At 34.0% G+C, this 27,129-nt stretch overlaps 1 protein-coding gene across 2 annotated transcripts; it reads left to right on the plus strand.

The window, feature by feature from the left end:
* Nucleotides 1-1,937: 1,937 nt before the first annotated feature.
* On the plus strand, nt 1,938-25,711 carry LOC126778135 (shootin-1-like). Of its 2 annotated transcripts, none has more exons than XM_050501542.1 (10): nt 1,938-2,064; nt 2,732-3,223; nt 10,057-10,243; nt 17,814-17,938; nt 19,160-19,308; nt 20,382-20,539; nt 21,243-21,426; nt 21,609-21,876; nt 22,164-22,397; nt 22,778-25,711. In XM_050501542.1, exons 2-10 carry the CDS (start codon nt 2,962-2,964, stop codon nt 22,975-22,977), a joined length of 1,767 nt encoding a protein of 588 aa, XP_050357499.1. In that variant the 5' UTR covers nt 1,938-2,064; nt 2,732-2,961; the 3' UTR covers nt 22,978-25,711. The 2 variants fall into 2 exon arrangements, with proteins under 2 accessions (XP_050357499.1, XP_050357500.1); XM_050501543.1 differs by lacking the exon at nt 1,938-2,064 and adding an exon at nt 2,166-2,305.
* Nucleotides 25,712-27,129: the final 1,418 nt, after the last annotated feature.

Consider the following 27,129-nt stretch of genomic DNA (forward strand, 5'->3'; position numbering starts at 1 on the left):
AGATAAATGACATAACAATATTGTACAATATTTCTATGAGTATGCAGTAATAAGGAAGTAGATTCTGAAGAGCTAGTTGCCCGTCCAGCGGCCCGGCCTACAGACCGCCGAGCTAAAACTTTCGCAATTCCTGACTCCCACACATCAAGGATCAAGTGACACCATTTCATGAACGATTCCAATGAATTGCTTTTAAACGGTTTTAATTGGACTGCAAAAAATACTTCAACGAATTAAATAATTGTATCTAGTTGTTCATACAATGCAACTAAGACCATTTAACAATCGTTACAAAACTTTGTGTCTTAAATTGATATCCATTTGTAATGTATAAATAAAATTTTTCACGTGTCGAGTAGTTAATTAAATAAATAGACGTTTACGGAATCTGGAAACGAATTCTATTAAAACCTATGCAAAGATTTTACGATCCCTAGTTAAGGATAACAACGTGAAACAGGAATAGCTTCCAGCACGAGGTGAACGATCCCCGCTTTTAATGTTCTCGTAAAAATAATGAGACCGAATTTAATTTGTGACGCAAGTTTCAGGAAGTTATAAATGTTTTGGACATGTGGTGGTTGATCTTTTTTGCATTTGAAATGAGAGCACGATTTTTTTGGATATAATCCAATATTTAATGTGTATTTTGGATGAAAATTGAACACATATATATTTTAATTATAATTTATAATATGCTGACTAATTCTTGATATTATTTTTTTATAGAATAGTTAGGCGGACGGCCAAGTAATCCAACTGACGGTTAGTGGTCATCACCGCCCATAGACATTGGCACTGTACGAAATATTAACCATCCCTTACATCGCCAATGCAACACTAAGCTTGAGAACTAAGATGTTATGACTCTCGTGCTTGTAGTTACACTGGCTTGCTTACCCTTCGAACTGGAACACAACAATAGTAAGTGCTGCTTTTTTGCAATATAATATCTGACGTGGTTGGTACCTACCCAGACGAGCTTGCACAAAGCCCTATCACCAAGTGTTGAAATAATAATATCACATTGTATCAACTTATAATTCAATCAAATTATTATTATTTAATTGAAATCTTAACAAATTTAATGTGTGTGCTTTTAAATATAAGTAGAACAATAAGAGATGTAATTACTTCACCATATTGTAAATAAACGAAGACCAAATGAATATTTTCAAATAAAAAAATCTTATCACACTGAATGTCAAAAAGATACATGTTCAACTTTAATGAACACATTGTCGAGAGCTGCGTTGCTATCGTGATGTAATCGGATTGCCTTGCCGAGGAGCCCTTTACAAAGGTAAGCCTCAGTTTGACCTCCTTTCCTAAATATGGTAAAGTTTTGTAAGGTTACAGACTTTTTATTACTCGATAGCTATTTTCTTCAATATCGTTAACCTCGTCTTCGATTTTTTCGGCCTGGAAGTTTTTGCATAACATAAAGGACGTTGCTAGGTGTTGTTCGAAGTAATCTCTTTGTTCTAGAAACATCGATTTTTCTGCACTCATTGTTTGCAAAAAATAGTATATGACCTACAGAAAAACTTTGATATCTCGATTGTTAATTGCATAATATTAAAGTTTTTTTTAAACAATAAAAATAATTAAATGATATAAAAAAATAAGATTTATCAATATGAATATTCATCCATCACTATAAAATGATTTCTTTCTAAGGTACGTAAAAAAAAGCCAATTAAATTTTTCTATTTAGTTGTATTACACAAATCACCAGGCAATATTTAAAAGAGAAATAAAAATCACGTATATGATAAACTAATAACTGTTTTCGTTTAATTTATATCGCAATTATAGTCCAAGTAACTAAGCGTATCCTGGGTGGGCTGACGTTTCTGATGTCAAGCAAATACCGTATTATTGCCGCACATTGCCGTCAATTAAATCACTTGTAACTCGCACCATGCCAGCCTCATCTACCCACACGCTTGTCCTGTCGTTTACTTTATACAAGACGGTTCGTTTCAATGGAAACTATGTTAAAATTAGAATATCCGTTCGACAGTTCTTAGACGAAATGTATTCAGTGCGTTTGACTAGCGCGTGAGTTATCAATATGTTGTATATTTGTGTTGAGTTTTTGTGCAAAATGTAATCGTTGTTTACTGTGTGTGCGTTATAACGATCATTGGAATTTATTACACTTAATTACAATATTTTTTTGTATTATATTTCACAATTGGTTATAGCTTTATTACAATATTTCTTCTAATAATTATTTTGCAATAAATTCTGAATTGTAAAATCATATTTAACAATAAATACACAACAGGACGATAATTATGTAAGGAAGCTTGTTTTTTTAATACTTAGTTATATATATAATATATAGAAAAATAATGATAGTTTTGTCATTGTTATAAAATCAAATTAATAATATTGAGTGATTATTACTACAAGTAAACATAGAGAAAATAAAAGATCGATAGATTTTACTAATACATGCACGACTAATTCATACTGAACTCTAAATAGTTCTTTAGTAACATTCTCTAACATATGCAAGACTGAAGCTACTTCAAATGTAAACATCAAGCGTAAACACCAAGTCTAATGACTCACAATGACGAAGTTTTCATTATCATATCACAACCACGAGCATACGTTAGTAGCAATCTGCCGCTGAGAGCTAATTGTCGTATTTTTTTAACGTTTTACGCATACATTGCATTTTTATGAATAATGTTTATATTTTTATATTAATTCCAAGGTTGTTTTAATGAGTGAACGCGAGCGGTGACACAGTACAGCGGTGTCGCGTACAGGATCGTGCGTATTTTCCTCAACGGCGAGAACAAAGGGACCTTATTTGCGAATTTATTTAACACTTTCCAACGACCGACATACCAGCCTGTTGATCTAGACACGTGAATGGTGCATATGTGAAAACGAGACGATGCGAGAGATCGCGGCGCGCGTGTAAAAAAATCGAATGCAAAAATGATTAAAAGGAACGGTGATAATGTATTTGCGATCGCGTCGAGCAACAATCAGTGTCAAGGCGGCCGGAGCTCTGTCTCGCTCTGTCCCGGCGCGGCCACGAGGATCCCGCGAGCCACTGCCGCTAGAATGACGCAGCCTGACGCGCATCAAAACACTAAAGAGACGAACATCGCTCTTTCGACTTACGTTGAAAAGTGGAAAAACAGATACGAAGAAGCGGAGAGGAAGCACAAAACCTACCTCCTCAAATCCGAAAAAGGTTCGTACTATTCATTTCAAGGCGGAAATCCATAGTTTTTCCCACTTTTTTATTTTACCACTGCGCATGCTCCAGCCAGCTGCCCGCTGGGTCATATGCAAACGAAAGTGCGAATGGAAATCCTAGTCTCGTATTTGTCGGATTATGATAGGCGATAACCTGTTGCTTACGCATTATGTATTCTTAAACTTGCTTTATACACAACACTGAGAAAAGTTCTTTATGTACACTTTTTATGTTGAAAACATATAAATATATGATTTAAGAGTAGATTTGAACCGTTTTTATGGCAAACGGTAACTTTATAACGAGGTGTAACTGCTCTACTGCGCAATACACCTGGTATGATTTCATTTTGATCTGTAAAGTTGATAACTTCTTTATTGTTTTAATTTTCAACGAAATAACATTTTTGATATTTTTTATTGCAATTAGTATTTCGATTTATTATTGAGCAACACTATTGTGAACGTAATTTTTGGACGAATTAAATGTCAAATAAAAAAATAATTTAAATCATATATCAACTGAAATATTAATTAAATAAAAAATGAAACAATAATTAACCAATTTATCCAATCAAATTATGATAGTGAATTAACTTTTAATTAATAAAAACCTGCATCGTTACAAAGGTATGTTTTTTTCTTTCAAAAATAATATATTAAAATAAAATCACTAAATATTAATAATAAAAATATAGGTATGTTAAGCTTTTCGATTCTCAAATGGTTTTATTTCGCTGCTATTAATTAAATAATTACATAAATATTACAATAATAACACTTCATGGCAATTTAATTATTAATAACGATTATTATTAACAATTCACTTGTTTAGGACCGTTTTCTTCTTTTTTTTCTTAATTAAAAGGGCACTGGTGGTAGAGCTTTGTGCAAGTTTGTCTGAGTAGGTACCACCCACTCATCAGATATTCTACTGCAAAACAGCAGTACTCAGTATTGTTGTGTTCTGGTTTGAAGGGTGAGTGAGCCAGTGTAATTACAGGCATAAGGGACATAACATCTAAGTTCCCAAGGTTGGTGGTGCATTGGTGATGTAAGTGATGGTTAACATTTCTTACAATGCCAATGTCTATGAGTGTTGGTGACCACTTACCACCAGGTGGCCCATATGGTCGTCAACCTTTCTATTCTATAAAAAAAATGTCCCAAACTATTAAGTTTTATTTTGTCACTGATGTCTACTCTGGTGTTTTCAAGTATTATTGAGATTTTCAATTACCATTTTGATATAGATCAAAATATTAATCATTAATTCATGCTTACCATGACCATTATCTGCTTAATAAAAAGCCAAAGTAAATTTGTCCGTATATTGACCGAACCACTGAACTGATCATAATTAAATTTGTCATAAAGATATCCTTGGATAAGAATATAGGCATAGGATGAATACATTATATAATGTAAATTTGATTTGGATTGAAACAATCGATATAAATTCTATTCTATATTGTTCAATAATAGATAACTTGGCATTTAAGAAGAGTGGAACATAAGCAAAATTTAATTAAATGAAGCGTTTTTGCCTTTAACATTAGTTATGACTTTAACATTAGTTATTAACACAGTTTACTTATAATTGTTTATTTTATAATGATGGTTTATTACATAATATACCTACATACGGCTTTATGTGACAAAAAATAGTCAAGACAAAACTCTATTCAATATAGTGTACATTATACACATTATACATTATACAGTGAACATATGTAAATAAGTGATACATTTATTTGCTTATTTTTGCAAATCTATCACTTAGTTTAAACTTAAATATAAAACAAGTTATGTCTAAAATAATTGATTCATATCTAAAAATACACATTTAAAGAGCACAACACAATCAACAAACATTAATAAAATATAAGTTTTATTAAACTAAATTTAAAAATATCATGTTTTATTCAAAAAACAAATTAATTGTTGCTCGTTAAAGAAACGGTAAATAAATATACTTAAAATAGTTTTAACTTATTTGCAAATATCCTTATTTGCTTGACTGTCCTAAAAGTAAACGGATATATAAGTATTATTAATATTGGCAAGGATGTAACAGAAAAAGTAAATATTTAATTACAAATATGCTCAAAGTACTTTATTTATTATTGGAGGCATTACTTTTAAAAATGTATGTATATTCAATTTTACTTTTGGAGATAGCTTGTAAAAAAAATGGGTACATTGCCTATCTATGGTAAATCACTTCCACCCATAAACATTAGAACTGTAAGGAGTATAAACCACTCCTACTTATTTAATTCGCTACCAGGGATAACAACTTAGAAGAAAATAGGGAAGCACAGTGGCAAATGGACTAACTGATGGGTATGTGTCACCACTGCCCACAGACATTAGAGCTTTAAGAAATATTAGAAACTGCATGTATTTTATATAATTGAGCATTTCAGTTTGTTTTTTTTTTTACTATTTTTTTTCTTATTTTTTAATAAGTTAACACATAAACATAGTAATTTATTGTACACTGTAATCACTGTATGACATGGCACTGGCCTCTAAGAAACGGGTTCCTAGTTTAGGGTGCCAGGGTATCTATGAATGTATGCACAAAAACAATTTCAATAAAGATTTTTATTATCTCTTGCACCAACAATACATCACCAACAAGGGCAACTAAGATGTTATGTCCCTTGTACTGGGTATTAAATATAATTCACCATGCTATTTCTTATGTGTGATTAAGACATTCATCAAGTTAATTCTTATTATATTTAACGGCAAAAGTGAGCTCATTATATTTTGTGGTCATGTCTCGCCGTTATATTTATAGATATGTTGTATATAAGTATACAGTAATCAACTTGTTATACACAATTTGACGTAAATAACTTTATTTCATACTGGATAGAGTTAAGCGAATGAGTCGGGTTGTTCCACTTACATAAGTGGAACAACCCGACGCATTTATGAACCATTCCTTGGCAATGCTGGTGGTAGGGCTTTGTGCAAGCTCGTCTGGGTAGGTACCACCCACTCATCAGATATTCTACCGCAAAACAGCAATACTTAATATTGTTGTGTTCCGGTTTGAAGGGTGAGTGAGCCAGTGTAATTACAGGCACAAGGGACATAAAATCTTAGTTCCCAAGGTTGGTGGCGCATTGGATATGTAAGCGATGGTTGACATTTCTTACAATGCTAATGTCTAAGAGCGTTGGTGACCACTTACCATCAGGTGGCCCATATGCTCGTCCGCCTTCCTATTCTATAAAAAAAAAAAAAAAATGCCAAGACAATGCTTAAGTATATAATACAATTTTTATTTATGTGCTATTTTAGAAATCAGTTGGGTTGTAAGTTATTCCCTCTGGTTACAATATTTATTCCAGTCTTATTGCCAGTACATTGTTAACAAGATAAATAACAATTTATAGTAAAACATAATTAACTTAGTTTTAAAAATTACCTTAAATAATGATTAATGTTTGATACAATTTTTAATCTTGTGGAAATTAGGATAAAATATTATTTTTGCTTAAAGCTTAATTAAGGCATATAGATAATTATTATATATTACCTACATTTGAAATCAAGAATCTGTTTTATTTTCTGACAAATTATTAGGTGGCATTTTAACTGATTCAGAACTTTTTATTTTTATAAAGAGAAGATAATTTTAAAATTTTTGTATAACTTATAACTAAGTAATTAAGTATAGTAATAATATAATTCATATTTTTGCTTAGCATGTTTTTCTGGAGTAGTACAGTAGAGTAAATAACTACATTCATAAGGAAAAATTATATTCAAAATAAATTTAAAGATTGGTTCACACCAGGGGAAAAAAAACATTATATTATCGTGGTAATAGTGGTCATTACCTTATCTAGGGGGAGGGAGGGAGATAAGGATTTAGTTTAACTGCACTGCACGAAGCTACTGATATAATAAAAATCAAAGCGTTTTCGTCAGTCTATGCAGCAACGGTTAGGTGTGATTTTTGTAGGTAGTTTCTGGCTTCAGAGTCATGGGCTTTTTTACATAAGACATATAGGAGCTGCGGGTAAATATAGTATTATGTCAATTGCAACGTCATAATAACCCAGTAAGCGGCGGTAAGTATATATGTGCTCTGGAAATTTTACACATAACTTTATCTTATCCGTTCTAGAATTTCTGATAATTTTTTATTTACTGATAATTATTGCATCATATAACAATTACATGTAAATGTTTATATGATAATTTCTGGAATTTTTGAAACGGTGATGACAAAGTTATTACTTATGAATGATTAATGAGCTAGAGTAATTCTCGTCACAAGGGATATAACAATTAAAATCCTAAGGTTGGCACTACAACAGTTACCAATATAATAAATGAATTCATTTTCTAATATTTTTAGGCAAAGGTGACTTGTACTTTCATACTATCAACGAAGGTGTAGTCATAATTTAACCTCCTTAGTTTTAATATTTTTTTAGACGCTACTCTTAGTATTTAACTTTACTACATTGATGTACCTACACCATGTAAAATTACAAGAAATCTTAAATTACGAAACGCATACTTATACACGAATTTAAATATATGGTAGTCTGTTTTTGTTTCTCTTCGATATTTCGTATTATCTCAGAGATGAATTATTTGTAATCTGTGTAATTAAAAACCAAATTAACCATTCTATTTTCACCTTATTGTCGATACAAGCTAATAGCTTATTTATCTGTAAACACAGCGAAAAATGTACCGATTAAATGTATTGCGACAAAATTTCAAATAGAAAGTGGTAAAAGGGTGAGTAACTCGTTTGAGGGACAATCAAATTCTATATTGAAAAAAGGTTTTGAAATGAATTGAAGTAAACAATTTATTTTTTGTATTAAACAACGGACACCACGTAAATACCAAGATGCATAAGATTGTTTTAGAAGGTTACGGAATACTTACCGTAAATGTAACTGTAGCTTAATGGGCGTAAGTATTAAACTAATGACATACATCGTTTGAACCTATTTGTTAGAATTTTATCATAAAGTTTATAATTGACCCACTTAAACCAATTAGAAGATTTAATAGCCATTTATAGCATACGCGGGCGTGATTGTCCAGTGTCGGTTGAGATAGAACCAGTGTATTCCTAAAGGCCTAGCAAACAATCGCCTTGATCGGCCTATCTTTGCGTTACTTCTTGTCAAGCTATAATTTCTTATCCATCTTGTCCACGGGAAATAACTTGAATTACGTCAGGATTATTTAAGATAAGGCCTAAATTGAGTGTACTGATAAACAATCTTGTGCTAATGTGAAGTGTGCCTGAGTTTGGACGAATTAATGAATGTGATATATTGGATCTTTTCTAAATAGCGTGAAGGCCTAAAACAGGATTTAAGGCCTAATGAAATTTCGAGCGAAATGGAACATGCAATGCTTAGGTACTAACTTATAGAGGGTTTTTAGCAATGTAAGACATATAAACCTCGGAGAGTACTTTGATGATTTACAAAACTAATATATATACAATTATGTAATAATTTTTCTGATAGCGAAAAGAAAGTTATCGAAGTTTCATTTATAATACATAAAGGGGACAATTAAAATTGGGATGTATGTGCAGTTTTTTGTTATACTTTAATATAAATGTTCCTATTTGTTTTTATCTTTTCGCTCATATTTCAATTCCATTACCTGTTCTCTTACAAAGCTATAATGTATGAGATGGCCTAGTGGTAAGAACGCGTGAATCTTAACCGATGATCGTGGGTTCAAACTCGGGCAAGCACCACTGAATTTTCATGTGCTTAATTTGTGTTTATAATTCATCTCGTGCTTAACGGTGAAGGAAAACATCGTGAGGAAACCTGCATGTGTCTAATTTCATTGAAATTCTGCCACATGTGTATTCTACCAACCCGCATTGGAGCAGCGTGGTGGAATAAGCTCCAAAACCTTCTCCTCAAAAGGGAGAGGAGGCCTTAGCCCAGCAGTGGGACATTAACAGGCTGTTACTGTACTGTACTGTTACAAAGCTACTATCATCGAAGGTGTGTGAGCCTTACCGCCTTTCCGCACCGTCGATTAATTAATTTTCTTACCCTATGGATTCTTTTATGTAAATGTTGTGCAATAAAATATTAAATAAATAAATCGAATTGTATATAGACGCCAGTAATATAAATATTACGATTGTGATGCTGCCTTGAAATAAAAACATGCAGGCAAATAAAATGTAAAGTCAATCAAAATATCAGAAAAATACACCAAAGACACTGACAGCACGTTTGCGGAGATTTGATTAAATATTATCAGAATAAAGATCGTTGTCAGATATTTTAATCATTATTAATTCAGGTGATTCCCCTATCATAATGCATAAGCGGCAACACTGACATTGCCAATGTCCAAGAATACAATTGACGAGATGGAACAATTCTTCGAACTTCATTTAATCTATATCGCGATTTCTTCAGTAATTTGCCCAAATATTACTATATTTATAGTGTAGTAACATTGGTGTATTTTTAAGTACCTCCAAAGAACATTACATAAATTTAACAAAGTAATCGTAAATTCTATTACCGTCCTACTGGATGTTATACCAACATAACTTTGCGTTTAAGGAAAAAGTTATACAAAAGCAAATATTGTATTAAAAAGTTGGTTCTAGTATTCAAAATTAAATGGATCTATGAAGTTTTCTCATAATAATCAATCAGCCATTGCTTCTGATCTAAAATATTTTCTACCCAATTTCCCAAATAATTGGAAACAACAAGTATTCAATTCCCTATCCAATTAACATCCATATCCTAAAGAAGGTCCTATAAATAAACTTAATTTGTTCCACAGCAAAACGGGAGCATGACGACTTGCAGCGAAGGTACAACATCGTCACTGAAGAGCGGAACCACCTGGAAGCTGAGCTCAATGATAGGGAGAAAGAGCTCAACAAGCTGCGTGCTGTGTCGGAGAAGCTGTTCAAAGAGTACCAGCAGCTCAAAAACCAGCATGAAATCGATACTGGTGTTATGCAAAAGTGAGTAATTTAAATCTAGTGAATTTATGGTCTAGACTCGAACAGTTCATGCTTGCATTTGAAAAGTCTCGTGTTTTATTAACGGTGTAAGCATCCTTAATACAAGTCACCAACAGGTGGCTAATTTTCTCGTAACAAACAGCTACATTGGTATTTATAATATGAATATAAATGACAGCTATTTAGTCTCCCTAACGGGGAAGTTCACGAGCCTCGTCTATTTCCTCCAACTTCGTGTACGTCACGGAGCGTTAAAACGGAAAATTATCCACAATTATAGGTAGGGAGATGACAGGAATTGTTAATTGATGTAGGGTCCTGGCGTTGTTGCAACGCGATACGACGAAAAATAAACGTAATTCCAATGATTTAGAGTACATTATCTTTTACAATTGTCTATGACATATATTCATTTAATTACGTAGTAATATTTAAATATTTATTGAAAATTTAAATTTCTAAGGATATAAGTGTGTCACAAGTGATATTTGTAATTAGTGCTGGATAATTGTTTGTTAAGTGTTGTTCAATTGTTTGTTGTTTTTGGAATTGTTGTGTTATTAGTGAAAATGGGGAGGTTCGTAATGTTTTCATTTATAATTAATAAGAGATCATTTAAAAGGAATACAAATGAAAATCCTTTAATAAAATAAGCTTTTATTTAATCCAAGCATTAATTAAAATAAACTTTAGTAATCTAAATTATATTGTCACCAGTCAGATGTGTGTGTTCAGCTTGATAGTTTGTGTGGAATTGGCTTAAAATTTAATTGCAAGATTTGAGTTAAATATAAGCTTATGAAATGGACAGTTTTCTTAATGTTGTTCGTTTATATTGTTGGACAGTATATCCTGGAGTCCAATTCTACTAATTTATATTGGTTACGATATGTTCCCGATTTTATTCCGATCCGCAAACAAGCTGCAACTGGATGGTTGTGTTAGCAGAATAGGACAACGGTTAAACGGCAACGATTAGGTTTCGATTCGATTGCGATTCGAAAGAGGACACAGGGTACTTATTTATATTTAAGAATTGGTCTCTTTGTTGATTAAGGAAAACGTAGTTAGGATACTTGCATGTGTCAGGTACAATTTTTACAAAAGCTTCTAACCTTTATTTTAAGAGGAGCGAAGTACTTTGACCATCTTTGGGAGATTAATATATTTTTTTGCTTTAATTAATAAAAAAAATATCTTCATTTCAATATTTGCCCAGCATGGTTAGTAATCAATATTTCTCAAATATAATTTCACACACTCAAACTAGTCAAATTTATATGTATATATTTAAATTAATACATTTTTTCATCAGTTGCGTTACGCATTTCGTAAATATATACGAATATATTATAAACGTTTGCGTTTGTTTGTATTTTTAATAGCATTTTATATATTTATTTCAATTTATATACTAACGGCAACGCTGAATTATATACGCGTTCAACTTATATATTTATTAATTATTTATTTTATTTTGAAAAGCTGATATGGTAATAAAGAATATCCCATATATATTTATTGAAGTTTTTAAACCTATATATATACAATGTAAATTATAATTGGTATTTATGAAATGTACACGCGACAGTGTGCTAACGCCATAATTACGTTGACATGCAGGGATACCGGACGTGCTACAAATAACCGGACTGGGGTGGGTGTTGTCTGAAAGATAGAAAAGGGTGGGTTAGGTGTAAGGGTTGGGAAATGGTTGTCACAAACAATAAGAAATAAATAAATGCTTTCATTTATTTAAATTAATCAATACATCTATACTAATATTATAAATGCGGAAATAACTTTGTCTGTCTATATATTTGTCAGTTTCGCTTTCTCGGTTAAACAACTGAACCGATTTTGATGAAATTTTTCATTTTTGTATTCGCATTTGCCGTCTCATACCATGACACATTTACCCACACGCTTGTGCGCTATAATATCTCCTGGCTATGATATGTAAACTATACGGGTTTTTATTGAGACACTAAAGTTTTATCAAAATCAGATATTCTACCGCAAAACAGCAATACTTGATATTGTTGTGTTCCGGTTTGAAGGGTGAGTGAGCCAGTGTAATTACAGGCACAAGGGACATAAAATCTTAGTTCCCAAGGTTGGTGGCGCATTGGATATGTAAGCGATGGTTGACATTTCTTACAATGCCAATGTCTAAGAGCGTTGGTGACCACTTACCATCAGGTGGCCCATATGCTCGTCCGCCTTCCTATTCTATAAAAAAAAAAAAAAAAAAGACGAAAGGCTTAGAAACGCATAGGTATAGACCAAACATCAATTTTTATGTAAATAGATTTTTAAGCCATTAAGTTTATAGTAGAGAATGTACAAAGAAATACTAAAATAATCAGTACGAGTTAGCTTTGCGGGTCTTTGTTGAAAAAATAAATAAAACAGGTTTTTAAAGCAATCGTACACTAAGAGCCTTGTAGAATCGAGATTCATTAATTATCGAAAATTTATTTACAATTACAGTTCCTTTATTAGATCGACTACGTCATTTTTGTATTAATTTACATTTACGAAGGAAAAAACAAGCTATTGCAACAGTTTTGAATAATGATCTTTATAGAATTTAAAAATTATGATGTATTAACTAAATACGGAATAAATATTTCGGTTCTATAATTAATTACGGATAACAAATATAGCTGTTTCGGAAGACGTCATTTTTATTATTATTTTTAATTAAAAATGTATCGAACGTTGCATTTCAAGGTTTAATCAAATTCTAGACAAGATGATATTAAAAACTGTAAGTGGCTTAGTAAAAATGATACTAGTAAATGTTCTGCTGGGCTAATATTGCCTTTATTTTTAGTTGAAGATACACAAATGTCAGGTTTATAAATTATGTTTTTGAAATTCAGTTGTACTAGGCGAGTTTGAACTTCCACGGTAGCACGCGAAAGCGATCCCGTGGCGCTCCTCGTTAAGACGGAAAGGGTACCGCTGGTTTTTTAGTGGGTATTCCGATGTTCGGGACGCACTCGGCGTACATCCCCCCCCCCCCCTATAAGATATTTTTTTTATTAATTAAATCATTTAACAAATAATGAAATAGATAAGTACAAAATCTGATTCGGTATATTTATTTTGTGGTTTTGAAATTATTATTTCTAATCCAGAAGACTCGTTCATGCCTGCTCTCCAAGATCGTGAATCCGGATCGGGGCTGATTTGGTTGAAATTAATTAAATAAATTTATATAGTATTGAGAGCATAGACGAGATCGCGGGAGATTGCTTGTTCGCTATCATTTAGAAAGTTTGTATTCGATGCGAACGTAATACCGATATTTTGGTAAAATATTATAATTTCAAATCAAATTTCACCTCAATACGTATATTGATCAGTTTCAAATCCGATCTACTCGTGTGTGTATTGCCATGCCTAAGTTTTAAAAACGTTACGTTACGTTACGCATAAACGTTGCGTAGTCTTGAAGCTCTAATCGAAAAAAGTGCTAGTTCGAAATGAGTTTGATGAATTTTTTCGAAGTTTTTGTTACTAAAAATGATAATTACGTGTTTTTTATATGTTTGTTTAGAAAAGATAATATTATAAAACGTGAGTTGTACGTTTGTTTGTGTGATGCTAAAGGGAACATGTAAGTTTTATTTTGTTATATTATTAAGAGCGTCATACTCACACGTGATTGTCGGATAGAGTTTTTTTTTATTATTAAAGAGTTGAGATGGTTCAGACAGCACGTGGATGTTATCCGGGTTCGAATTGGGCTTTACTCAAAATCATAATATATTTTATTAAAGTAGATTCATACAAACAAATTTGCATTGTCACGTTAAATTATTCAATTGAATGTAAAGCTACGTCTATAGATTCCATCGAAAAGAATAATAAATAAAAAAATATGAAAGAAAGAAAGAAAAAAAGAAACAACAAGGAATGAGGTTACTAATGTCCTATATAGAAATCAACGAATATTATAATAATTCCGCGCCTTTTAATATATTCTTGTATTGACCAATATGTTTTATGTAATAATATTTGTTTATCAATATTATTTTAATTTATTATTAGGTATAGTATCAAAAATATGGAATGCGGAACTGTATTTTTGAGTTGCTTAATTTATGTTTATCATCTCGTACTCGGTGATGAAAGAAAATAATATTAAACTTGCATGTGGCAGATTAATCGCCAACCCGCAATGGAGGAGCGTTGTGTGATAGATGCTCCAAGCCCAGCAGTAGAGCATTATTAACCAGATGTCACTTTACGTTTATTTAATCTAACGGTTTTTATAATATTAAACTTATCAGGGGGTTAACCTTAGTGGTAGACTACCGGTTGTGATAAAAGGTTTTTATTAAAGGCAAATTACACTTAGGAAACCTCTTCAGAAAAGAGTTCTGGCGCAGGACTTTTGGTCAATTGGTTTCACGTGCTTTCCGAAGCACAGGAGTATACACTTCCAACTTTTTCCTCCAACCCGTCCTGGGTTCCAACCAAGTACTATCTCGTACATATGTATAAAATAATTTAGATAAATGTATAGTGACGACGGAATTCCGTCAAGTATCTATTTAGAGTAATCCACTTGGACGCGAATCGTGATTCGTCACGTTTGTGTTAACGGTGACACGATTACAGAATAATATTCATACGAAATATTTCTAAAAAAAATGGTAGATTTTATGAATAATTTAATCATTATTTTCATTTTAGCTTTACGTATTACAATCTGATCCATATATGTTATATCTTCTGAAGTATGTACTATGATGGTAAGTGGACCAACGCTCATGGACAATGGCATTGTAAAAAATGTTAATCATCTCTTACATCGCCAATGCGCCACCAACCTTGGGCACTAAGATGTTATGTCCCTTGTGCCTGTAATTTCACTGGCTTACTCTCCCTTCAAACCGGAACACAACAATACCAAGTACTGCTGTTTTAAAAAAAAAAAAACTGTGTAAACTATGCACAGTTTCATCCAGATTTAATGTAGAAAAAATGGTGGTCCAAAAAATTAGTGCGTATTACGAAATCTTCAGCTTATATTATTAGTATACATCATATATTAATATCATTGTCATTCAGCTAATCGCAGTTCACTGCTGGACAGGTCCAAAGCTCTTGGTTCTCCGACTTCCGCATCCAGTCGAGTTCCGGCCTTCTTTAGGTCATAGAAGCTAGAATAGCTAGAATTAACGCCAAATATATGATGATTTTCGCCCGCGTTTGAAGGGAGAAGTATGTATTAGGTAAAATCAAGTAAGGCAATGTCCGTTCTTGGGGTTAAAGCTCGCTTCATGTAAAATATCATCAAAATCAGTTCAGTGGTATAGCTGTGGAGGCGTGACATACAGACAGAGTCTTTATAATATAGATGCGAAAGCATTTATAATATTACTACAATTAATTTTGACTGTATGTCTTTTGTTTTCAATTTTATTAAAATAACAAAAGAGACCGACTCGCGTACTAATTAAATTTAATTTAAATTGTTCACTTGTATTATTGCTTAGGACCGACACATTTAAGTCCGCGTTATATCTATATACATACCCTGTAAGTAGATATATTGTATCATATGTCTGTGATTATCTTTCATCACGATATCGTATTCACAATTACGCAAGTCAAGTTCAAATCAATACAGCATGTGGAAGGGAGGGGGGTTAAATGGAGTCAAGACATATAGAGTTACAGATTCAGCAGAACGGACTTTATTGACGTTAAAATAACGAAAAAAAATATTTTTATCGTTTTTAATTCGGCAGCGATATCAGATATCAACATTTTAAGACCAGTAGGGCTGTACTGTTAAAACAACTACGTTACTCATCCGTGAAATGTAGACAACTGACTTGTGTTGATATACAATTTTGATTCATGTATTCTTGTAATGTTATAATTATAATGGTCAATTTCGCATATCACTTTTAGATCGTTTTCTGCGGTACAGCAGTGCTACTCAATAAGAAATCCTGTAAGTAATGACGAGCCGGTTGGCGTGGTTGATAGATACCTGCCTTTCACGCCGAAGGTCGTGGGTTCGATTCCCACCCAGGACAGTAGTGTGCATGAAGACATTTGTGTGCATGAACATGTCTGTTTGTCCTGAGTCTGGGTGTAATTATATAAGTATGTATTTACAAAAGAAAAGTAGTATATGTAGTATATCAGTTGCCTGGTTTCCATAGTACAAGCTCTGCTTAGTTGGGGTCAGATGTCCGTGTGTGAATAATGTCCCAGGATATTATTATTATTATTACTCCTCGTGTCTCAGTTTTGAAGTTTTTATAACTGACTCACTCGATACGCTTGTTGAGTGTATGCTTTAAATTTTATAATTACTATGTAGACTTAGTTTAATGAAGTCATAAAGAAAACTGCTATAATTAACATGCCTGGACTTAGAAATCGGAGGCCTCTAGACCACTTTGACATTCGGGGCTATTCATTCCGTATAGAATAAATTATTATTTGCAGAATAGTTCAAAATTGTTTTAAAAACGTCAGACGTTTTACGATTAAAAAATTAAGAATGACGTGCTTAATTGTTCATCAATTAAGCCGTTCCATCAATTAGCGTAGACAGACACCATAAGAGAAATATATATATATATATATATATATATATATATGCTTGTCATTTAGTATTGTTTCTAATGGCGCCACTACACTGCGTAGCGTTCTGATAACGCTTTGTTTAACTAAATGTCCTAAACATTTGGTTAAACTATACTCGAATTCATTTGGTGATAGGAGGCTGTGTAGCTACATCTGGGTAGGTACCACCCGAGTGGGTGGTACCATATATTCTACCGCTTAACAACAATACTTAGTATTGTCCTGTTCCGGTTTGGAGGATGAGTGAGCCAACTATAGGCGTAAGGGGCATAACATCTTAATTCTCAAGTTTGCTGGCGCATTGGTAATATAAGGGCTGCTAAATTGTTCTAACAGCGCCAATGACTACGGGCGATGGTGACCACTCACCATCATGTATTCCATTTTCCAGTCTGACTACCTTCACCTACATTCAATTAAAACAAATGTCACATGTTACTACAAATTGCTAGACAAATGAAAACTTTGACAAGCTTCTTCTATATATTTTGTCATTGTCAAGGCTATGTAGAAATCGATGCAGAGAGTGAAGTTAGGTACTACTTCGATAAATATTAATTGCGTTTCTAAGCGATGGTAGCTGTGCATTTATCCTGTAAAAAGATGATTTAAGGGTCTTCTAAAAGTCTATTTGTATATATTTTTGTTTTCTGTTTATAATGACCATCACACATTGCATAAGTCCAATAAATAACCAATGACCAAAATCAATGCATCAAGTAGAAATTGAAAGGCAACCTGCCACATATTTATTACAAGTAAATAAAAAGTGTCTGTATGTGATTTCAAAATAACTGTTTTTTAGGTTTATATGGCTATAACGTTTCTATGTTTGTCAGCCAATATGTCCGAGGTTGAAACTTATTTTACAATTTTAAAGCGGGTAAAATCGCAGGCATGGCTAGTCAATATTATAACGTAACTTTATAACGATGTGATGTTTCAGGGTTATGCAGCAAGCTGGCGAGTGGTACAAACAGAACAAACAGCTGAAGAGACGAAGCACTGCCCTTCTTCACGCCCTGCCGGCCACCGCTGTCGACATTGACCTTACCGATGCAACTGACACGGGTATTTACACCAATATTTTTATAGCAATTCATTAATGCGAATTACTTCAATGCGGTTGAATGAGCTGCAAACCTTGAGAAAAGAGGCCTTAGCAGGGCAGTGAGATACTTACAGACTGGATCTTTTTTATAACAGAATTACTGTAACTTCTTGCGGATTTTAATGTCTAATATAATATATACAAATCAAATTAATAAATAGTTTTAGAACAGAGCCAGTGTAATAACAAGCATATTGGGTATAGCATATTAGATTCCTTGGCTGGCATCAATCAGATAGCGATTTGTTTGTATTTCTAAATTGAAAAAAAAAACGTTTATTTTTCTACAAACAAAGAAACAATATATTACCATATTATGTATTTGCGTGTTTAAATTTCTGAAAGACGACAAATATATGTCGGTATCGTAAATTAATCACCCACTGACTCACGTGCTACTCATAAACTTTGCTGTAGTTATTTATATAGAGGTTTCCTTCTACTGATTACGTGGATGTCAAAATAACGAACGGGTACGATAACAGAATTGAAGTTACACGAAATAATAAGTAACAGCATTTATTCCTTAGACGGAGTTTATAGCAGGCTGCTATGCGAGCTGGTGCAATGTGTCTCACGATATTTTCCTTTATCATCGATCGTAAATTAAGCGCATGAAAATCAGATTGGGTTATTGGGTCATCTAACTGGGGTGCACCGAGAGTAGAGCATAGCACTGTAATTGGACGGACGGATTGACGGAGTCGCGGATGTGTGCGAAAGCTTTCCCGTGGCTTCGCCGTATGGTATCTTGGGTTTTCAGCCGGTAGGAGTCCGACGTAGGGCGGGAAAGTATTCGAAGGGGATTTCCCCAAGATAAAAACGTCGGTTCCATTGTGACGCGTTTTTTTTTATAGAATAGGAGGGCGGACGAGCATATGGGCCACCTGATTATAAGTGGTCACCAACACCCATAGACATTGGCATGGTAAGAAATGTTAACCATCACTTACATCACCAATGCGCCACCAACGTTGGGAACTAAGATGTTATGCCCCTTGTGCCTGTAATTACACTGGCTCACCCACCCTTCAAACCGGAACACAACAATATCATGTACTGCTGTTTTGCGGTAGAATATCTGATGAGGGGGGGGGGACCTACCCAGACGAGCTCGCACGAAGCTCCACCGCCAGTAATAGCGAGTGCCCAATAGTAGTGAGTGTCGGCGTCCGTTCCAGCGTCGGACGCGAGCAGCAACGAGGAGGTGGAGTTCCTGAAGCGCACGGTGGGCGAGCTGTCGGCGCGGGTGGGCGCGCTGCAGGCCGACGCCGGCGCCGCGCGCCTGGCCGAGTTCGAGGCGCACGAGGCCAACGTGCAGCTCGCGCAGGTACCGCGGCCGGTTGCGGCGCGCTCGTAGCCTAAGTCGAATCGTACTTTCATCGTCGAGCCGGTTGGCGTGTTGGTGGATGCTTGCCTCTCACGCCGAAGGTTGTGGGTTCGATTCCCACCCGGGACAGATATTTGTGGCATGAACGTGTCTGTTTGTCATGAGGCTGGGTAATTATTTATATAAGTATGTATTTACAAAAGAAAAATAGTATATGTTGTATATCAGTTGTCCGATTTCCAAAGTACGAGCTCTGCTTAGCTTGGGATCAGATGGCCGAGTGTGAAAAATGTTCCAGGATATTATTATTATTATTGTCGTTTCAAAATTTTAATTTCAACATAAAGCACTCGCTGGTTCGGTTTGAAGAGTCTACCGAGAGGAATTGACGTGATACTCAGTAGTTACTCCCTTTAATACTCAGAAAATTACATGCAATAGTCCTATACAATAATATTTATATATCCCATATGAACATCAACGAATACTGACTCCGAGCTCATCTATCATTTATGCTTTGTTGTTGTTGAGTTTGAAATTTAAATATAATATAATAAAATGGATTGGAGACGTAATTGTGTTCTGATATGAAGGCATAACTCTCCTCCTGTTGTTGATTGTAAATATTTGTTAAATAAATAACATAACGAAATTAAAATAAACATCAATATCAAACCGTAATGACGTCATGATGACGCGCAATGTTAGGCTTCGATTTTTTTTATGTTCCTTCTTATTTCTGACATTAGTTTTTATCTTATTATCTCCTATATAAAATGAAGATAAGGAGATGTAACTCATTTAGTGAACAGGTACTATTAATATTACTTTTACTTAATAGTAGGGTTTTTTATAACGGACGAGCATATGGGTTTCCTGATGGTAAGTGGTCGTAGTTTCCAAGATCGGTGGCGGTAAATATTTCTTATATCGCCAATGTCGATGGTAGTGACCACTTTCAATCAATTGGCCAACTTGCCCTATCTATAAAACAAAACTATTTTAGTTCAATTTAAACACAAAGACATTCTAATAATCTTTATTTATATAAAATTAAATGAAATTGTATTCAGGATCTCGAAGTAGAAAGAGAGAAATGCAGCAAACAGGAGAAAGAATTGCATGACCTGAGGAACCAGCTCGAGAGACACAACCGCGTCTCCAAGCTGCTGATGGAGGAGATGGGCGCGCTCAAGGACAACGCAGACAAGGACAGGCAGATGGCGGAAACGTGAGTGCGAACGAATACGATATAATAAAGACTTGATGACTTTTGAAAAATACAGTTAAAAGGTAATTAAAGTTGCCGGTTGGTTCGAAATGTAAATCATGATATTTTATGAAGTCATGAAGTATTTCGGTTTGCACTGTCGATAAGCGCACAGACAAAAATTCAGACATTTCTAAAGGTCTCCAATTTTTTTTTACCCTCGAGACAGTATTTATAAAAAATATTCGTGTTTATTTATTTATTTTTATTTATTAATCCTTTCTTGCACACACTTTACAAACATTTAGTAACATATAATAGCAACTAGTACATATGGTATGCAAAGGCGGCCCTACCACTTACTGTGATCTCTTCCAGGCAACCTCTGTAAAGAGAAATGTTTATGTGTTTTTTAGCTAGGATCACTAATCGGGCATAGTGTGCGAACAAATTATACTTAAAATTTAAGGAGCTTAATACAAATATGTAATATACCAACCTACATACATATACACTTATACATACATACATCCAAACATACAAACAAACTTATATAAGAAATAAATAACCATATACATATAATAATACAACATGCTATAGTTATATTGATAGATAATAATCGTGTTTAATTATCAGTGATATAATAGTTTATGGGTTAAATTGTAATCGTGTATGTAAACATACACGATTACAATGTCAAAATCAATTATTTATGTCACTTCAGATACAAATCTGAGGCCCGCGACGCGAAGAAGCGCGCGAAGGTGTTGGCTCACCAGAGCGCTCTGCTGATGGGGGAACTGGACACCGACGAGCGACTCGGCCTGCTGCTGGCCGAGGTGGACAGTCTGCGGGACGCGCTGGAGAACCAGCTCTGCAGGCACAAGGAACAGCTCGAGGACTTGCAGGTGATCTATCTATATCTATTACAGTGCCAATGGCTATGGTATACAGGATGGTGGTGAACACTTACCTCTCTTCTTAAAAAAAAACTAAAATGGCATGGGATATTTTATATTCATATGTTTATTAAAACAAATGATGATGGCTTATATAAGCAACTAATATATAAAACAAATTTCATCCACAGTTAAAATTAGCGGAGAAACACGAAGACACAGACATTCTGTTATGGGAGGAGAAGATAAAACTAGCGGAAGAAGACGCGCAGAAAGCGTTAGAGCGAGCGGAGAGGGCGGAGAAGAAGCTCGCTGAGCTGGAGAGGAATAGACCTCAGAAGAAGTCCAACCTCATGTCGAGGATAAGCTACTTTGAAAATGGAGGGAACGAGAAGAAAGAGGAGACGATCAGAGAAGTCAAAGAGGAAGCGCCAGAGATAGTAGAAGAGCTGATTATTGGTTAGCTTTATTGGACATCTGTTACTTTTTTCTAAATATACTATTTATATTTAGTAAACAGAAATGAAAGTGACTTTATAAAAAACGTAGAGTTGGTCTTTTTAAAAATAGAACACGAAATCATACAAACTCACGTAAATCACTCGCTACCTACCCTAGTAATAACTACGGTCAATGTCATATATCACATTTCACAGTTTTCTGCGATGTGTTATCTAACATGAATAGCTGTTCTGAACATTTTGGTTGAATGTATTTCCCTATCTCACGATACACCTGCCCCTCAGATCCAGCAGTAGAGCGTCCCCCGCCCCCCGCGCCGAGCCCGTCGCCGCCCCCGCCCCCCGCGCCGCCCGCGCCCCCCGCGCCGCCCTCGTGCGCGCCCCCTCCGCCCCCTCCGCCCCCGCCGCCGCCGCCGCCGCTCCCCACTCCGGCTGCAGCCAACACGTCGGCGGCGGAGGCGATGGCGGACCTGCTCGCCAGCAAGGGAGCCACGTTGAGGAAGACGAAGCAAAACGGAGGTATGTGCGTTAGTTGTCGACGAGGTGACCTGACTCGTAACCTCCCTGTGAGTGCAACAAGTATTTTTTGATTCCACTTTTATCACTTTATGTTTATTACAATATATACATTTGTTTTATGTATATATTTTTCTAATATTATTTTAATTACAAAAGATATAACTACGATAATTTTTTTTTTAATCAAATTTAAAATAGTCCCTCCCGATTCCCACCCGACGCAAAGCTGCCCATAATGGAGGCCGCATTTCCGCGCTGTACGGCAATGGACAACCTCTGTGCCAAGTGGGCCCCGGGGCGACTGTCAAATCCCCAATAAATGTAAAAATAATCATCAAAAAAAAAATTATTTTAATTTGACAACAATTATATTCTTCCAGGTGGAGCAATAGACGCGATAGTAGATCAGATAAAGGGCGGAAAGTTCCACCTGAAGTCGACGGACCAGAACTTCATGGAGAAGAAGCCGAAGGACGATCAGCCGGAAGCGGTCAAAGAGATGTTGCAAATACTCGGCACGTTGAGAAAGAGGCGGAACGTCAACCGGCCGAACATTGTCGCCAGCGAACAGGCACCCTGAACATCGGCGGTAGGAGATTGTCAGGAAAATTATTTTTGGCAGAATAGTGCAGAGCAAAGTCTTAGTTAGATTTTTTATATCTAGAAAATTACACATCAGTCTCTGGTCCAGTAAATAATTACTATGGAATTTATTATAAACAAAACATTTTTTAAATTTATATAGAAACGTTTTTTGACGACATTTTTAATCTGTAAAATTAAAACAAATGTTAAAAAACTTACATATAAATTATCGTAATTCCAGATTATGGTGAATATGCTTTCCAAATCTTGTTTCAACATTGAATTGAAAAATCTTAATATTTAAATATACAAAATTATATAATGTTAGAATAATTGCATTTTTGGAGATAAACATAGCCTTATTTTAAGTTAGCTCATGATGTATATGAAAAAACGACTGTATTTCAAATAAAAACTTAACTATGTTCAATATCAATGAAATCAAGATTGAACCACCTCGCCGCTATTCGGATTATGTATATTGAAGACTAACTAATCTTGAAGTCGGTTATAAATATCGAAATCGGATCTCGCTAGTATTTTTCAAATCTTTCATTAAGTCTAGAAAGTTCACTTTCTGTCAAGGCATTGACAAGCGGTATCATGGTGGTGACTACCCAGAGTTGACCGTCGCGGGTAGATTGTTTTTATTGATTATAGTCAATATATTACGGAACTCAATACTACATATAATTATTAAGTTTAAATAAACGAGGTATTGTCTCTGTGTAGCATAAACTATCTCCTTCGAATGTAGGTATAAATTAAAAAATATAAATATATTTTATTATAACTTTTGTTTATGAATTTTTTTTTTAAATTTTAATAATCTAGCTTAAAATATACGAGGTCATAACCAATATTTTATATACATTTTATGTAAATTGATAACTTAAATGGATTTATTTTAAATATATGTAAAGTAATATGGCGGATTTTAAATAAAAAAAATTAACATTTATTAACTGCTATTATAATGCTCATATATTTGTATGTCGACTCTTTTACTGTGACTGATGTTAAATATAATATTGACCTATTTTTTAAAGTTGCCTTTAATGCAAGTATTTTATATGATAAAGAGAATATTTTTCGAACAAATTAACAAAACGTTTGGTCTATTTCAATATATTATATACAGGCTAAATATATATATATATAAATATATTATATTACAAAATATCAATAACATATATAAATAGTCATTGGAATATCTGTTAAGGAAACATAATGACAGTTGATATATATATATAAAAAAACAAATTTGTGCTACAATTCTATTGAAATAGATCATAGTTCGTTGATTATAAACTAGTTGATAAGAATACGATTGAAATTGTGATATTTTATAAATAAAATGTATTAAAGTAATGAAAGTTTTAACGACGCCATTATAATAAATAATGATTTCTAAACTGTTGATATGATGTGCCTTACATACATTTAACGTTTCAGAACGAACTGTCGAAATGAGACAATTATTTTATACGATTATCGTCTTTAAGTAGTTAATATTAAGATTGAAATTAAATTGTAAGGTTGCAGAATTAAACACGATAAGTGATTTAAATTCTAGTTCATGTGTGGTCAGTTGGGAAATGTGGAATGTTAACTTGAAAGTAGTGCTGTCTCGTTCGTCGAATGTCGAATCAATTATGAGAGGAAGAGAGAAATCTATGTTTAAAATGCTAAATGATTAATGACAAATAAAAAAAATGTAATTTATTGTGTAAGTTTTATTGTATAGATATTTATTAATAAACGTTGTTTAGCGAGTGTGAGTTATACAATGCTATCTTCTTCTTTCTAATGTTAAGTCAATAATGATAGAAAGGGATAAATGAGTTTCTTTTCACTAAACAGTCGCTAAGCAACTTTTATAAATAAGACCGTCAAAGTTTTTATTTTCTGTATTGTGTGATTAATCTTTCAGCAAAAATAACTTTCAAATTAATAAAAAGGTTCCATCGAAGTTTTATATACATTTCTAAATAAATAATAAATTGTTGAAAATTATATCTGTATTTAAAGAATGTGATATCAAAATAAGTATTTGAAATTTTCAAACTTGCATTAATTTTTTTTGGAGAAGTTCCTTATGTTACACTCCGGATACATAGACGAGTATATATGTAGTATTTTATTACCATTTCTCATTACTTACTCTCAAATGTAATAATATTGACAGAGAAAGGAACTTCCTTCTCAACTCCCACATTTGTTTTTAATATAATTGGAATTATATTGCATCGATGCTGTACTATTGTTATTAGTCTTTGTATATACAAATATACTATTAACTATTAACATATTAATTGTCACCAAGTTGACTGTCATAGACCTTGCTCACACACAGCCTGGGGGCGGATTGATAATATCGTATGAAATATATCGAGATGAGTTTTAGACAATTTTTAGTACTTTTCATAGTTTTGACATATTCCTAACATATAAGACATCCTTGAGACTTTATCCTCTTACAAACATATTTAATGATATATGTTTAAAAAAAATTCTAAATAATATTGATCATAAAGTACCTTCTGGGACGATTTCTGGTTGTGAATGTTTGGAAATGAGCTGAAATGATATTATTGTTGACGTCACGGGCCGCACGTCTCACGCCTGGCCGTTAGTTACCGTCGGTGCCATTGATAAATTCTATGGTATTAGCATTTTAAAGTATTACTAGTTCTAGAGTTAAGGATAAATAAATAATATCGACAATTCATCTTGTTTTATTTCATGTGTACCTTTATTTTTCATAAATACGCCATCGTTCAGATAAAGAGATGAATTATTTTGAGTATCCAGAACAGTAAGGTCAGTGTGTCTCATAACGCAAGAACAGGGTCAATTTATTCATCAGTGGATGTATAAAGGATGAAATGATGATGAAAATGTATGAGGCATTTAAGAAAATCTAAATATTCATTCGAGAATTGAAGAGGTGGAATTTAGATTCTATCGAGGAGAACCGGCAGTTACTACATGCCACCAGTTTATATATTATGTATTTCAAATCAATAGTAAAGTGTCTGGAGCAGTGGAGACCGTGGATCGACAAACGCGGGGTAGCCCTCCAGCCAGCTGGATCGATGACATGAAAAAGGTGGCGGGACCCGACCCGATAGGATGCAAAGGGTGGAAAACCAGGAGCTCTCCCGTAACTTTTCCAGCAGTGGATTGCGATTGGCTGATGATGATTTGGACCCTTATTTCCACTAAGCTATATGACTAAATAAAATGTGGAGGAATAAAACTAATATTACAATTGAAAGTCATATATTTCCAGTATCGATTTGTTAACACCACAACACATTACACACAAGGTTAGAAAACTTATATTTACACTTGAACAACCGGACTTCAAGACTTCAATGTTATCTGTGAAATCTCTGTGAAACAGATATATTCGTCAGCTGTATTCTCTTACCTATCAAATGTTAAGCGTGAATCTTAACCGATGATCGTGGGTTCAAACCCGGGCAAGCACCACTGAATTCATGTGCTTAATTTGTGATTATAATTTATCTCGTGCTTCACGGTGAAGGAAAACATCGTGAGGAAACCTGCATGTGTCTAATTCCACTGAAATTTTGCCACATGTGCATTCCACCAATCCGCATTGGAGCAGCGTGGTGGAAATAAACTCCAAACCTTGTCCTCAAAAAAGGGAGAGGAGGACTTTATCCAGCAGTGAGACATTTACAGGTTGTTACGGTACCGTACTGTCTATACATGTCTCACTGTTGGTAGACTAATTCATCGTCCGGGGTAAGTGACGGGATGCGACATAATGCGAGCAATACTACACTTGTATGTATGTATGAGGAATGTTCTGAGCCTCGCGCAAGTTTGTTTTACTTGGGCCGAATTCTACTAATTTATAACGATTAAAATACGTTCCCGATTCAATTCTGACCGATAATATGTTAACATATACCGTTATGTCAAAATTAGACGTAATTTATAACTTTGGGCAATAGTCGATTATTAAATTAAAGAAGGAAAACGGCAACGATCACGCTTCGATTCGATTGCGATAAAGTTACAATTAGTAAAATTGGACCCCAAGTTCCATCGTGATGTTTTTTACACCACCGCGCCTCAATAACAAACACAAATTAATCGCATTCCACAGATT

The sequence above is a fragment of the Nymphalis io genome, chromosome 25 (assembly GCF_905147045.1).
Source record: "Nymphalis io chromosome 25, ilAglIoxx1.1, whole genome shotgun sequence".
Lineage (NCBI taxonomy): Eukaryota > Metazoa > Arthropoda > Insecta > Lepidoptera > Nymphalidae > Nymphalis > Nymphalis io.